Source organism: Salvelinus alpinus, chromosome 8, assembly GCF_045679555.1.
Source record: "Salvelinus alpinus chromosome 8, SLU_Salpinus.1, whole genome shotgun sequence".
NCBI lineage: Eukaryota > Metazoa > Chordata > Actinopteri > Salmoniformes > Salmonidae > Salvelinus > Salvelinus alpinus.
In genome coordinates this window covers 49,900,672-49,915,617 of record NC_092093.1, presented here as the reverse complement: position 1 = coordinate 49,915,617, position 14,946 = coordinate 49,900,672, and the positions used below count along the sequence as shown (strand labels likewise).

Below are 14,946 nucleotides of genomic sequence, written 5' to 3'. Positions count from 1 at the left end.
CTAAATAATGACGTTTACATAACCACTAACTAGCCACAGTGTTATAAAGGCTGGTTATAACCCTCTGTCAGCTATCTACTAAATAATGACGTTTTACATAACCACTAACTAGCCACAGTGTTATAAAGGCTAGTTATAACCCTCTGTCAGCTAGCTACTAAATAATGACGTTTACATAACCACTAACTAGCCACAGTGTTTATAAAGGCTGGTTATAACCCTCTGTCAGCTAGCTACTAAATAATGACGTTTACATAACCACTAACTAGCCACAGTGTTATAAAGGCTGGTTATAACCCTCTGTCAGCTATCTACTAAATAATGACGTTTACATAACCACTAACTAGCCACAGTGTTATAAAGGCTGGTTATAACCCTCTGTCAGCTAGCTACTAAATAATGACGTTTTACATAACCACTAACTAGCCACAGTGTTATAAAGGCTAGTTATAACCCTCTGTCAGCTAGCTACTAAATAATGACGTTTACATAACCACTAACTAGCCACAGTGTTTATAAAGGCTGGTTATAACCCTCTGTCAGCTAGCTACTAAATAATGACGTTTACATAACCACTAACTAGCCACAGTGTTATAAAGGCTGGTTATAACCCTCTGTCAGCTAGCTACTAAATAATGACGTTTACATAACCACTAACTAGCCACAGTGTTATAAAGGCTGGTTATAACCCTCTGTCAGCTAGCTACTAAATAATGACGTTTATATAACCACTAACTAGCCACAGTGTTATAAAGGCTGGTTATAACACTGAATGACATCACAAAGCTATTTACAACATGCTTATAAGCAGAACAGGAAAAACCATAGTCTCGGGCCCATAGTTGTTTCTGGTGATGTCAGGCAGGAAAAACTCCTGGCTATAAAGACAAGTCACTTGAAGAAATGTGTTATGGGTTCAGTGAAGGGGAAGAGCATGTTTTGGTTAAATACATCTCATGTCTCAAACACATGACTTCAGGATCCATAACAGCTAGTAATTCAATAAGACAGTACGGACGAAGGCCTAGCAGCCATACATACAGATGTTATCATCATCGCTAGGAGCTGTACCTAATGTGAGCCACGCCAGGATATTTACACAGGATATTTACACAACCTCTTCCATATCAGTACAGGGTCCTTCCTTAAACAAACTGCCAGGATATTTACATGACAGTTATACCAGGCAGAATGGTAATGTAGGAAGGCCTTCGATCCCAACTGTAGTTATACCAGTCATACCAGGCAGAATGGTAATGTAGGAAGGCCTTTGATCCCAACTGTAGTTATACCAGTCATACCAGGCAGAATGGTAATGTAGGAAGGCCTTCAATCCCAACTGTAGTTATACCAGTCATACCAGGCAGAATGGTAATGTAGGAAGGCCTTCAATCCCAACTGTAGTTATACCAGTCATACCAGGCAGAATGGTAATGTAGGAAGGCCTTTGATCCCAACTGTAGTTATACCAGTCATACCAGGCAGAATGGTAATGTAGGAAGGCATTCGATCCCAACTGTAGTTATACCAGTCATACCAGGCAGAATGGTAATGTAGCAAGGCCTTTGATCTTGCATAGCTGAATGCTGCATAGTGTATTTACAGGTGGAACACTCATTCTGTCTTTCTCTCTCTCTCACACACACACACACACACACATTCACACACACACGCCCCACATCCCCAGGGACCTACCTTGAAGCTGCTATTTCCACCTTCGTCCTGGAGATGGCCCCTGCCCTCCGTGCCCCCTCCACGGCCCGGTCCACCTTCTCTTTGGTTTTGGGGTTCTTTAGCGGGATCAACTGCTTCCTTATTCCACGCACCAGCACATTATTCTTGTACTTCCCTTCTTCCTTGTTCCCCTCGGGGAAGGTGGTGCAGCCGTAACCGTGGCGCTTGTTGTTCAGCCACTCCCCCTCGTACTTCATCCCGGTGGAACGTTCGCTGACGCCGAACCCGTTGCGCTTGTCGTTCTTCCACTCCCCCGTGTATGTCTCGGTGGTGGTGGCGTCCACGTGATCCTCCAATAGCAGGTCCTCTTCCGGCAGCTCTCCGTCGCCCAGGGAGATGGTGGAGTTGGCGTCCGCGTCGGAGGAGCTGATGCGGCTCCCAGCGGCGTCGCTGCGTGCCGAACTCTTCTTGCTGGAGATGGACGACTTTGATTCGGACTTGTGTAGCCGACGGAGGCTCCCAAACAGCGACCCGTGGCGGAACAGACCCTTCTTCTTCCCGGTGACCACTTCGCTGTCCGGGTGGAAGTTGAGGACGAACCCGCCGCGGCCGCCGGTGGGCGTGTCACCCGAGAGATCCTGGAGCACGGCGCCGTTACTCTGCTCGGAGCGCAGGGATGACAAGGAGGTACGTAGCGGGGACTGGATTACAGTGGCCATGCCGTACGGAACACTCTGGCGCACGCCATATCCATGCCGCATCCCGCCCATCCACTGGCCCTGATATGTACCTGGAGGAGAGACAGGACACCACAGATCGGGGGTGAATAGATCGATCGGTTGGCTGGTTGATTGATTTTAAAAGTAAGAATTAAAAGCCACGGAAAGAATTTGACCCACCGGTCTCAACTAAGATACTAATCCCCTACAACAATATCAAGCGTGGATAGTGGATAGTAGTGTATACATAGTGGTGGATAGTAGTGTATACATAGTGGTGGATAGTAGTGTATACATAGTGGTGGATAGTAGTGTATACATAGTGGTGGATAGTAGTGTATACATAGTGGTGGATAGTAGTGTATACATAGTGTATTTACAGGACTTTACTATGGACTTTACTATGGACATTGATTAAATGGGAAGGATACCCACCTGGTAGTACTTCAGATATACACTGAGTGCACAAAACATTAAGGTTACATTGACGTCACTTGTTAAATCCACTTCAAATCAGTTCAGATGAAAGGGAGGAGACAGGTTGGGGGGGGGGCAATCGAGACATGGATTGTGTATGTGTGCCATTCAGAGTTTTTTTCAAGATGATGTCCACCACCCAAAGGACATCCAGCCAACTTGACACAACTGTGGAAAAGCATTTGAGTCAACATGGGCCAGCATCCCTGTAGAATGCTTTCAACACCTTGTGGAGTCTATGCCCCCGACGAATTGAGGCTGTTCTGAGGGCAAAAGGGGGAGGGGGTCCAACTCAATATTAGGAAGGTGTTCTTAATGTTTTGTACAGTCCGTGTAGATTGCCATTGTTCTGTCTGAATAATTGTTATCTCCAGATAGAGTGCCTTCGGAAAGTATTCAGACCCCTTGACTTTTTCCACATTTTGTTACGTTACAGCCTTATTCTAAAATTGATTAAATTGTATTTTTTCCTCATCAATATACACACAATACCCCATAATGACAAAGCAAAAACAGGTTTTATAAATTTTTGCAAATTTATTACAAAGAAAAACTTAAATATCACATTTACATAAGTATTCAGACACTTTACTCAGTACTTTCTTGAAGCACCTTTGGCAGCGATTACAGCCTTGAGTCTTCTGGGGTATGACACTACAAGCTTGGCACACCTGTATTTGGGGAGTTTCTCACATTATTCTCTGCAGATCCTCTCAAGCTCTGTCATGTTGGATGTTGACTCGCTCTCTCAAAGTCTCTATATTTTCAGGTCTCTCCAGAGATGTTCGATCAGGTTCATGTCCGGACTCTGGCTGGGCCACTCAAGGACATTCAGAGACTTGTTCCGAAGCCACTCCTGCATTGTCTTGGCTGTGTGCTTAGGGTTGTTGTCCCATTGGAAGGTGAACCCTCGCCCCAGTCTGAGGTCCTGAGCACTCTGGAGCAGGTTTTCATAAAGGATCTCTCTCCGTTCATCTTTGCCTCGATCCTGACTAGTCTCCCAGTCCCTGCCGCTGAAAAACATCCCCACAGCATGATGCTGCTACCACCATGCTTCACCGTAGAAATGGTGCCAGGTTTCTTCCAGACGTGAAGCTTGGCATTCAGACCAGAGAATCTTGTTTCTCATGGTTTGAGAGTCTTTAGATCACAGTCATTTAAAAAACAATTATATTGAACCTTTATTTAACTAGGCAAGTCAGTTAAGAAGACATTATTATTTACAATGACAACCGTAGATCAATAAGTCTGGACTTTAAGGTCGGGTGAAACATTGAGCGCGCCCTGTGAGAGGTTACAGTGTGACTTTACTCTGAGAGGTTACAGTTTGCCTTTACTATGAGAGGTTACAGTGTGACTTTACTATGGGAGGTTACAGTGTGACTTTACCATGGGAGGTTACAGTGTGACTTTACTATGAGAGGTTACAGTGTGACTTTACTATGAGAGGTTACAGTGTGACTTTACTATGAGAGGTTACAGTGTGACTTTACTCTGAGAGGTTACAGTGTGACTTTACTCTGAGAGGTTACAGTGTGACTTTACTCTGAGAGGTTACAGTGTGACTTTACTCTGAGAGGTTACAGTGTGACTTTACTATGAGAGGTTACAGTATGACTTTACTCTGAGAGGTTACAGTGTGACTTTACTATGCGAGGTTAGTGTGACTTTACTATGAGGTTACAGTGTGACTTTACTATGAAGTTACAGTGTGACTTTACTCTGAGGTTACAGTGTGACTTTACTATGAGAGGTTACAGTGTGACTTTACTATGAGAGGTTACAGTGTGACTTTACTATGAGAGGTTACAGTGTGACTTTACTCTGAGAGGTTACAGTGTGACTTTACTCTGAGAGGTTACAGTGTGACTTTACTCTGAGAGGTTACAGTGTGACTTTACTCTGAGAGGTTACAGTGTGACTTTACTATGAGAGGTTACAGTATGACTTTACTCTGAGAGGTTACAGTGTGACTTTACTATGCGAGGTTAGTGTGACTTTACTATGAGGTTACAGTGTGACTTTACTATGAGGTTACAGTGTGACTTTACTATGAGAAGTTACAGTGTGACTTTACTATGATAGGTTACAGTGTGACTTTACTCTGAGAGGTTACAGTGTGACTTTACTTTGAGAGGTTACAGTGTGAATTTCCTATTAGAGGTTACAGTGTGACTTTACTATGAGATTACAGTCTGACTTTACTTTGAGAGGTTACAGCGTGACTTTACTATGAGAAGTTACAGTGCGACTTTACTATGAGGTTACAGTGTGACTTTACTATGAGAAGTTACAGTCTGACTTTACTATGAGAGGTAACAATGGTTTTGGGAAGTGCCATTGATTGACCCTATCCCCAGCCTTAACTAAATGTTAACCCTCACCCTAATCCTCACACCAATACTCGCCCTCACACCAACCCTCACCCTCACTCCAACCCTTGCCCTCACAGCAACCCTCACACCAACCCTCACCCTCACTCCAACCCTCTCCCTCACTCCAACCCTAGCCCTCACACCAACCCTCACACCAACCCTCACCCTCACACCAACCCTGACCCTCACATCAACCCTCAACCTCACACCAACCCTCACCCTCACATCAACCCTCACACCAACCCTCACACCAACCCTCACCCTCACACCAACCCTCACCCTCACCCTCACACCAACCCTGACCCTCACAGCAACCCTCACATCAACCCTCACCCTCACATCAACCCTCACTCCAACCCTCTCCCTCACTCCAACCCTCTCCCTCACACCAACCCTGACCCTCACACCAACCCTGACCCTCACAGCAACCCTCACATCAACCCTCACCCTCACATCAACCCTCACCCTCACATCAACCCTCACCCTCACATCAACCCTCACCCTACATACATACTAGAGCTGCACAATGAATCGAATTCAGAACGAAATTGCGATATTGACGAGCAATATATATAACACAAGACCCTGCCATTTTCTCCTGTCTTTGACACACCGTTAAACACAACAGAAACTAGACTAAGGCACCTCCTCCAATGAGACGCGCTAGACTCTGTTCATTCATTCTACATGCACAGAGGAGGCTGACCAATCCACAAGCGGGCTCTCTCACTCTGCATGGCATGCACATGCTGGCCAATCACAAGCATCCCTGTATAGAGTGCGTAGTTAGATGCCTGTGAGGAAAGAAAGGGCTTCACAGAGTGCTGCTAGCGCTAACGAGAACGTCGATTTGGTGCCAAATAAGGATCTTCAGTGGTATGGCAGTATTTCAGTACGTCTTCAGTGGTATGGCAGTATTTCACCTCATCTTCAGTGGTACGGCAGTATTTCAGTACGTCTTCAGTGGTATGGCAGTATTTCAGTACGTCTTCAGTGGTATGGCAGTATTTCACCTCATCTTCAGTGGTACGGCAGTATTTCAGTACGTCTTCAGTGGTACGGCAGTATTTCAGTACGTCTTCAGTGGTATGGCAGTATTTCACCTCATCTTCAGTGGTACGGCAGTATTTCAGTACGTCTTCAGTGGTACGGCAGTATTTCAGTACGTCTTCAGTGGTACGGCAGTATTTCACCTCATCTTCAGTGGTACGGCAGTATTTCAGTACGTCTTCAGTGGTACGGCAGTATTTCAGCTCATCTTCAGTGGTATGGCAGTATTTCACCTCATCTTCAGTGGTACGGCAGTATTTCACCTCATCTTCAGTGGTATGGCAGTATTTCAGCTCATCTTCAGTGGTATGGCAGTATTTCAGCTCATCTTCAGTGGTATGGCAGTATTTCAGCTCATCTTCAGTGGTACGGCAGTATTTCACCTCATCTTCAGTGGTACGGTAGTATTTCACCTCATCTTCAGTGGTACGGCAGTATTTCAGCACATCTTCAGTGGTATGGCAGTATTTCAGCTCATCTTCAGTGGTATGGCAGTATTTCAGCTCATCTTCAGTGGTATGGCAGTATTTCAGTACGTCTTCAGTGGTACGGCAGTATTTCAGCTCATCTTCAGTGGTACGGCAGTATTTCACCTCATCTTCAGTGGTACGGCAGTATTTCACCTCATTTTCAGTGGTACGGCAGTATTTCACCTCATCTTCAGTGGTACGGCAGTATTTCAGTACGTCTTCAGTGGTACGGCAGTATTTCAGTACGTCTTCAGTGGTACGGCAGTATTTCAGTACGTCTTCAGTGGTACGGCAGTATTTCAGTACGTCTTCAGTGGTACGGCAGTATTTCAGTACGTCTTCAGTGGTACGGCAGTATTTCAGCACGTCTTCAGTGGTATGGCAGTATTTCACCTCATCTTCAGTGGTATGGCAGTATTTCACCTCATCTTCAGTGGTACGGCAGTATTTCACCTCATCTTCAGTGGTATGGCAGTATTTCAGCACATCTTCAGTGGTATGGCAGTATTTCACCTCATCTTCAGTGGTACGGCAGTATTTCACCTCATCTTCAGTGGTACGGCAGTATTTCACCTCATCTTCAGTGGTATGGCAGTATTTCACCTCATCTTCAGTGGTACGGCAGTATTTCACCTCATCTTCAGTGGTATGGCAGTATTTCAGCTCATCTTCAGTGGTATGGCAGTATTTCAGCTCATCTTCAGTGGTATGGCAGTATTTCAGCTCATCTTCAGTGGTACGGCAGTATTTCACCTCATCTTCAGTGGTACGGTAGTATTTCACCTCATCTTCAGTGGTACGGCAGTATTTCAGCACATCTTCAGTGGTATGACAGTATTTCAGCTCATCTTCAGTGGTATGGCAGTATTTCAGCTCATCTTCAGTGGTATGGCAGTATTTCACCTCATCTTCAGTGGTATGGCAGTATTTCAGCACGTCTTCAGTGGTACGGCAGTATTTCACCTCATCTTCAGTGGTATGGCAGTATTTCAGTACGTCTTCAGTGGTACGGCAGTATTTCAGCTCATCTTCAGTGGTACGGCAGTATTTCACCTCATCTTCAGTGGTACGGCAGTATTTCACCTCATCTTCAGTGGTACGGCAGTATTTCAGTACGTCTTCAGTGGTACAGCAGTATTTCAGTACGTCTTCAGTGGTACGGCAGTATTTCAGTACGTCTTCAGTGGTACGGCAGTATTTCAGTACGTCTTCAGTGGTACGGCAGTATTTCAGCACATCTTCAGTGGTACGGCAGTATTTTAGTACGTCTTCAGTGGTACGGCAGTATTTCAGTACGTCTTCAGTGGTATGGCAGTATTTCACCTCATCTTCAGTGGTATGGCAGTATTTCAGCACATCTTCAGTGGCATGGCAGTATTTCACCTCATCTTCAGTGGGACGGCAGTATTTCACATCATCTTCAGTGGTACGGCAGTATTTCAGCACGTCTTCAGTGGTACGGCAGTATTTCAGTACGTATTCAGTGGGACGGCAGTATTTCACCTCATCTTCAGTGGTATGGCAGTATTTCAGTACGTATTCAGTGGTACGGCAGTATTCAGCAAGTCTTCAGTGGTATGGCAGTATTTCAGCTCATCTTCAGTGGTATGGCAGTATTTCAGCATGTCTTCAGTGGTACGGCAGTATTTCAGCACATCTTCAGTGGTACGGCAGTATTTCAGCACATCTTCAGTGGTATGGCAGTATTTCACCTCATCTTCAGTGGTATGGCAGTATTTCAGCACGTCTTCAGTGTTGTGGCAGTATTCCAGCACGTCTTCAGTGGTATGGCAGTATTTCAGCACGTGTTCAGTGTTGTGGCAGTATTTCAGCACGTCTTCAGTGGTATGGCAGTATTTCAGTACATCTTCAGTGGTATGGCAGTATTTCAGCTCGTCTTCAGTGGTACGGCAGTATTTCAGCACGTCTTCAGTGGTACGGCAGTATTACAGTACGTCTTCAGTGGTACGGCAGTATTTCATTACATCTTCAGTGGTACGGCAGTATTTCAGCACATCTTCAGTGGTACGGCAGTATTTCAGCACATCTTCAGTGGTACGGCAGTATTTCAGCTCATCTTCAGTGGTACGGCAGTATTTCAGCACGTCTTCAGTGGTACGGCAGTATTACAGTACGTCTTCAGTGGTACGGCAGTATTTCAGCACATCTTCAGTGGCACGGCAGTATTACAGCACGTCTTCAGTGGTACGGCAGTATTTCAGCTCGTCTTCAGTGGTACGGCAGTATTTCAGCTCGTCTTCAGTGGTACGGCAGTATTACAGCACGTCTTCAGTGGTACGGCAGTATTTCAGCTCGTCTTCAATGGTGTGGCAGTATTTCAGTACGTCTTCAGTGGTACGGCAGTATTTCAGTACGTCTTCAGTGGTACGACAGTATTTCAGTACGTCTTCAGTGGTACGGCAGTATTTCAGTACGTCTTCAGTGGTACGGCAGTATTTCAGTACGTCTTCAGTGGTACGGCAGTATTTCAGTACGTCTTCAGTGGTACGGCAGTATTTCAGTACGTCTTCAGTGGCATGGCAGTATTTCAGCACATCTTCAGTGGCATGGCAGTATTTCAGCTCATCTTCAGTGGTATGGCAGTATTTCACCTCATCTTCAGTGGTACGGCAGTATTTCAGTACGTCTTCAGTGGTACGGCAGTATTTCAGCACGTCTTCAGTGGTACGGCAGTATTTCAGTACGTCTTCAGTGGTACGGCAGTATTTCAGTACGTCTTCAGTGGTACGGCAGTATTTCAGTCCGTCTTCAGTGGTATGGCAGTATTTCAGCACATCTTCAGTGGCATGGCAGTATTTCACCTCATCTTCAGTGGGACGGCAGTATTTCACATCATCTTCAGTGGTACGGCAGTATTTCAGCACGTCTTCAGTGGTACGGCAGTATTTCAGTACGTATTCAGTGGGACGGCAGTATTTCACCTCATCTTCAGTGGTATGGCAGTATTTCAGTACGTATTCAGTGGTACGGCAGTATTTCAGCAAGTCTTCAGTGGTATGGCAGTATTTCAGCTCATCTTCAGTGGTATGGCAGTATTTCAGCATGTCTTCAGTGGTACGGCAGTATTTCAGCACATTTTCAGTGGTATGGCAGTATTTCACCTCATCTTCAGTGGTATGGCAGTATTTCAGCACGTCTTCAGTGTTGTGGCAGTATTTCAGCACGTCTTCAGTGGTATGGCAGTATTTCAGCACGTCTTCAGTGTTGTGGCAGTATTTCAGCACGTCTTCAGTGGTATGGCAGTATTTCAGTACATCTTCAGTGCTATGGCAGTATTTCAGCTCATCTTCAGTGGTACGGCAGTATTTCAGCACGTCTTCAGTGGTACGGCAGTATTACAGTACGTCTTCAGTGGTACGGCAGTATTTCAGCACATCTTCAGTGGTACGGCAGTATTTCAGCACATCTTCAGTGGTACGGCAGTATTTCAGCACATCTTCAGTGGTACGGCAGTATTTCAGCTCATCTTCAGTGGTACGGCAGTATTTCAGCACGTCTTCAGTGGTACGGCAGTATTACAGTACGTCTTCAGTGGTACGGCAGTATTTCAGCACATCTTCAGTGGCACGACAGTATTACAGCACGTCTTCAGTGGTACGGCAGTATTTCAGCTCGTCTTCAGTGGTACGGCAGTATTACAGCACGTCTTCAGTGGTACGGCAGTATTTCAGCTCGTCTTCAATGGTGTGGCAGTATTTCAGCACGTCTTCAGTGGTACGGCAGTATTTCAGCTCGTCTTCAGTGGTACGGCAGTATTACAGCACGTCTTCAGTGGTACGGCAGTATTTCAGCTCGTCTTCAATGGTGTGGCAGTATTTCAGTACGTCTTCAGTGGTACGGCAGTATTTCAGTACGTCTTCAGTGGTACGACAGTATTTCAGCTACAGGCAAACCGAGTGTTGTGTAAAAAAGGGCCTCAGAGTTGTGTCGACAACAAGAGGCAACACGACACATTTATTCAATAATTTGAAGAGGAACCATCCCCTACTTTACAACGATTGTTTGGTGGAAAAAGCGCCCGATGCGCTTTGCCGATGCGTTTTCAAGTGTAACACCATATAAAAATAAAAAATCTCGCAGACACACAGACTTCACCAAGGCTATCAGCTAGCTATCACCTAGCTATCACATCGCTATCATCTAGCTATCACCTAGCTATCGTCGAGCTATCAGCTAGCTATCTCCTAGCTATCACCTAGCTATCATCTAGCTATCAGCTAGCTATCACCTACCTATCAGCTAGCTATCACCTAGCTATCACATCGCTATCATCTAGCTATCACCTAGCTATCGTCGAGCTATCAGCTAGCTATCTCCTAGCTATCACCTAGCTATCATCTAGCTATCAGCTACCTATCACCTACCTATCAGCTAGCTATCACCTACCTATCACATCGCTATCACCTAGCTATCATCTAGCTATCTCCTAGCTATCACCTAGCTATCATCTAGCTATCAGCTAGCTATCACCTAGCTATCAGCTAGCTATCACCTACCTATCAGCTAGCTATCACCTACCTATCACCTAGCTATCAGCTAGCTATCACCTACCTATCAGCTAGCTATCACCTACCTATCACCTACCTATCAGCTACCTATCACCTACCTATCAGCTAGCTATCACCTACCTATCAGCTAGCTATCACCTACCTATCACCTACCTATCAGCTAGCTATCACCTAGCCGAAGACTCCTATTTATACTGTCAGTAAAGAGAGCTTCAAGAAGATGAGAAACAAGCTGGACAGAAGATATAAATTATATCTGGTTCATACAGTATTTTGCCCAAGTCGCCATCCCAACACTGTATAAGAAAAATAAGGGAAGAGTTGAAACAGAACTCACACGTATTGATTATTACGCGACTACAGCAGACCTTTGTTCCGGTAGAACAAACAAGACCTACATCAGTATGACAGTACACTTTATAGATGAGTATTTTCAACTGAAAGGTCAGTGCTTGCAAACATCATAGGCTACTCCCCCAGAGACCACAGAGAGGAAACATGTCGCTGGGGTTTGAGAGAAGCTTCGCCGCCTGGGGGCGTGAATGAGGAGCAAAATGTGTGCAAACTGATAATGTACCAAACGTGGTAAAGACCATCACGTGTTCTCTACATTTGTTTTAACCACGTCTGAGGGAATTACCAAGTTTTGAAAAAAAAATGTTTTTGCTTTAAGTTATTTATTCGATTTTTGGTCCAAATTGTGCAGCCCTAATAAATACCTCTTAAACCAACGCTCACCTCAACGCTCACTCTCATCCCAACCCTCACCCCAATCTCACTCCAACGCTCACCCAAACCCTAACCCTACATACATACCTCTTAACGCAACCCTCACCCCAGCGCTCACCCTACATACAGTGGGGAGAACAAGTATTTGATACACTGCCGATTTTGCAGGTTTTCCTACTTACAAAGCATGTAGAGGTCTGTCATTTTTTATCATAGGTACACTTCAACTGTGAGAGACGGAATCTAAAACAAAAATCCAGAAAATCACATTGTATGATTTTTAAGTAATTAATTTGCATTTTATTGCAGGACATAAGTATTTGATACATCAGAAAAGCAGAACTTAATATTTGGTACAGAAACCTTTGTTTGCAATTACAGAGATCATACGTTTCCTGTAGTTCTTGACCAGGTTTGCACACACTGCAGCAGGGATTTTGGCCCACTCCTCCATACAGACCTTCTCCAGATCCTTCAGGTTTCGGGGATGTCGCTGGGCAATACGGACTTTCAGCTCCTTCCAAAGATTTTCTATTGGGTTCAGGTCTGGAGACTGGCTAGGCCACTCCAGGACCTTGAGATGCTTCTTACGGAGCAACTCCTTAGTTGCCCTGGCTGTGTGTTTCGGGTCGTTGTCATGCTGGAAGACCCAGCCACGACCCATCTTCAATGCTCTTACTGAGGGAAGGAGGTTGTTGGCCAAGATCTCGCGATACATGGCCCCATCCATCCTCCCCTCAATACGGTGCAGTCGTCCTGTCCCCTTTGCAGAAAAGCATCCCCAAAGAATGATGTTTCCACCTCCATGCTTCATGGTTGGGATGGTGTTCTTGGGGTTGTACTCATCCTTCTTCTTCCTCCAAACACGGCGAGTGGAGTTTAGACCAAAAAGCTCTATTTTTGTCTCATCAGACCACATGACCTTCTCCCATTCCTCCTCTGGATCATCCAGATGGTCATTGGCAAACTTCAGACGGGCCTGGACATGCGCTGGCTTGAGCAGGGGGACCTTGCGTGCACTGCAGGATTTTAATCCATGACGGCGTAGTGTGTTACTAATGGTTTTCTTTGAGACTGTGGTCCCAGCTCTCTTCAGGTCATTGACCAGGTTCTGCCGTGTAGTTCTGGGCTGATCCCTCACCTTCCTCATGATCATTGATGCCCCACGAGGTAGGATCTTGCATGGAGCCCCAGACCGAGGGTGATTGACCGTCATCTTGAACTTCTTCCATTTTCTAATAATTGCGCCAACAGTTGTTGCCTTCTCACCAAGCTGCTTGCCTATTGTCCCGTAGCCCATCCCAGCCTTGTGCAGGTCTACAATTTTATCCCTGATGTCCTTACACAGCTCTCTGGTCTTGGCCATTGTGGAGAGGTTGGGGTCTGTTTGATTGAGTGTGTGGACAGGTGTCTTTTATACAGGTAACGAGTTCAAACAGGTGCAGTTAATACAGGTAATGAGTGGAGAACAGGAGGGCTTCTTAAAGAAAAACTAAGAGGTCTGTGAGAGCCGGAATTCTTACTGGTTGGTAGGTGATCAAATACTTATGTCATGCAATAAAATGCAAATTAATTACTTAAAAATCATACAATGTGATTTTCTGGATTTTTGTTTTAGATTCCGTCTCTCACAGTTGAAGTGTACCTATGATAAAAATGACAGACCTCTACATGCTTTGTAAGTAGGAAAACCTTCAAAATCGTCAGTGTATCAAATACTTGTTCTCCCCACTGTACATAAATACATACCTCTTAACCCAACCTTAACCCTCACCCTCACCCATAGCCGTGGAAATAATTTAGCAAAATAATGTAAATATATACACCAAAAGTATGTGGACACCTGCTCGACGAACATCTCATTCCAAAATCATGGGCATTAATATGGAGTTGGTCCCCCCTTTTGCTGCTATAACAGCCTCCACTCCTCTGAGAAGGCTTTCTACTAGATGTTGGAACATTGCTGCTATAACAGCCTCCACTCTTCTGGGAAGGCTTTCCACTAGATGTTGGAACATTGCTGCTATAACAGCCTCCACTCTTCTGGGAAGGCTTTCCACTAGATGTTGGAACATTTGCTGTGGGGACTTGCTTCCATTCAGCCACAAGAGCATAAGTGAGGTCGGACACTGATGTTGGACGATTAGGCCTGGCTCGCAGTCGGCGTTCCAATTAATCCCAAAAGTGTTCGATGAGGTTGAGGTCATTGCTCTGTGCAGGCCAGTCATGTTCTTCCACACCATTTTCGACAAACCATTTCTGTATGAACCTCGTATAAATCACAGGATGCCCAGTTCCAATTAGAAGAAGAGATCTCAGTGACTTTGAAAGAGGGTCTCAAAAGAGAATAGGGGGTTTAAAGGGTGTGTGTGTGGTTGTGGTTGTGTCTCAGTCACCAGATCTCAACTCGATTGAACACTTATGGGAGATTCTGGAGCAGCGCCGTTTTCCACCGACATCAACAAAAACACCAAACGATGGAATTTATCGTGGAACAGCCTGGTCTCATAGGCTAGACGTAACATAGTAAAGTAAATCCGGGACACTAATTAGTATGATATGTTACCTTTGGTATGGTTACATAAGATAGAGGGTTACTGACAACTTTAGCATTTTAGCTAATTAGCAACTACTTAGCATGTTAGCTAACCCAATCCCTAACCTTAACCCATTAACCTAACTCCTAAACTTAACCCTAACTGCTAGCCTAGCTAACATTAGCCAGTTAGCTAATGTTAGCCACCTAGGTAGAATTCATAACATATATGTTTTGCAAATTCATAACATATTTTAAGTTTTGCAAATTCGTAATATATTGTACCAAAATGGGTGATGGACATCCACAAATGAATACATACCATACAAAACGCAACATATCATACTACATGGAGTGTCTCGAATTTGCATAGAGAAACATATAAAA

General features: G+C 45.0%; 1 protein-coding gene across 1 annotated transcript in view; it reads right to left on the bottom strand.

Moving 5' to 3' along the window:
* The window catches only part of LOC139583244 (junctophilin-1-like), a 102,339-nt gene that overhangs the window by 81,154 nt on the left and 6,239 nt on the right, over positions 1 to 14,946 (bottom strand). The window contains exon 3 of the mRNA XM_071414097.1: positions 1,696 to 2,464. Coding sequence (XP_071270198.1) covers positions 1,696 to 2,464 — 769 coding nt within the window. The remainder of the gene's footprint in view (positions 1 to 1,695; positions 2,465 to 14,946) is intronic.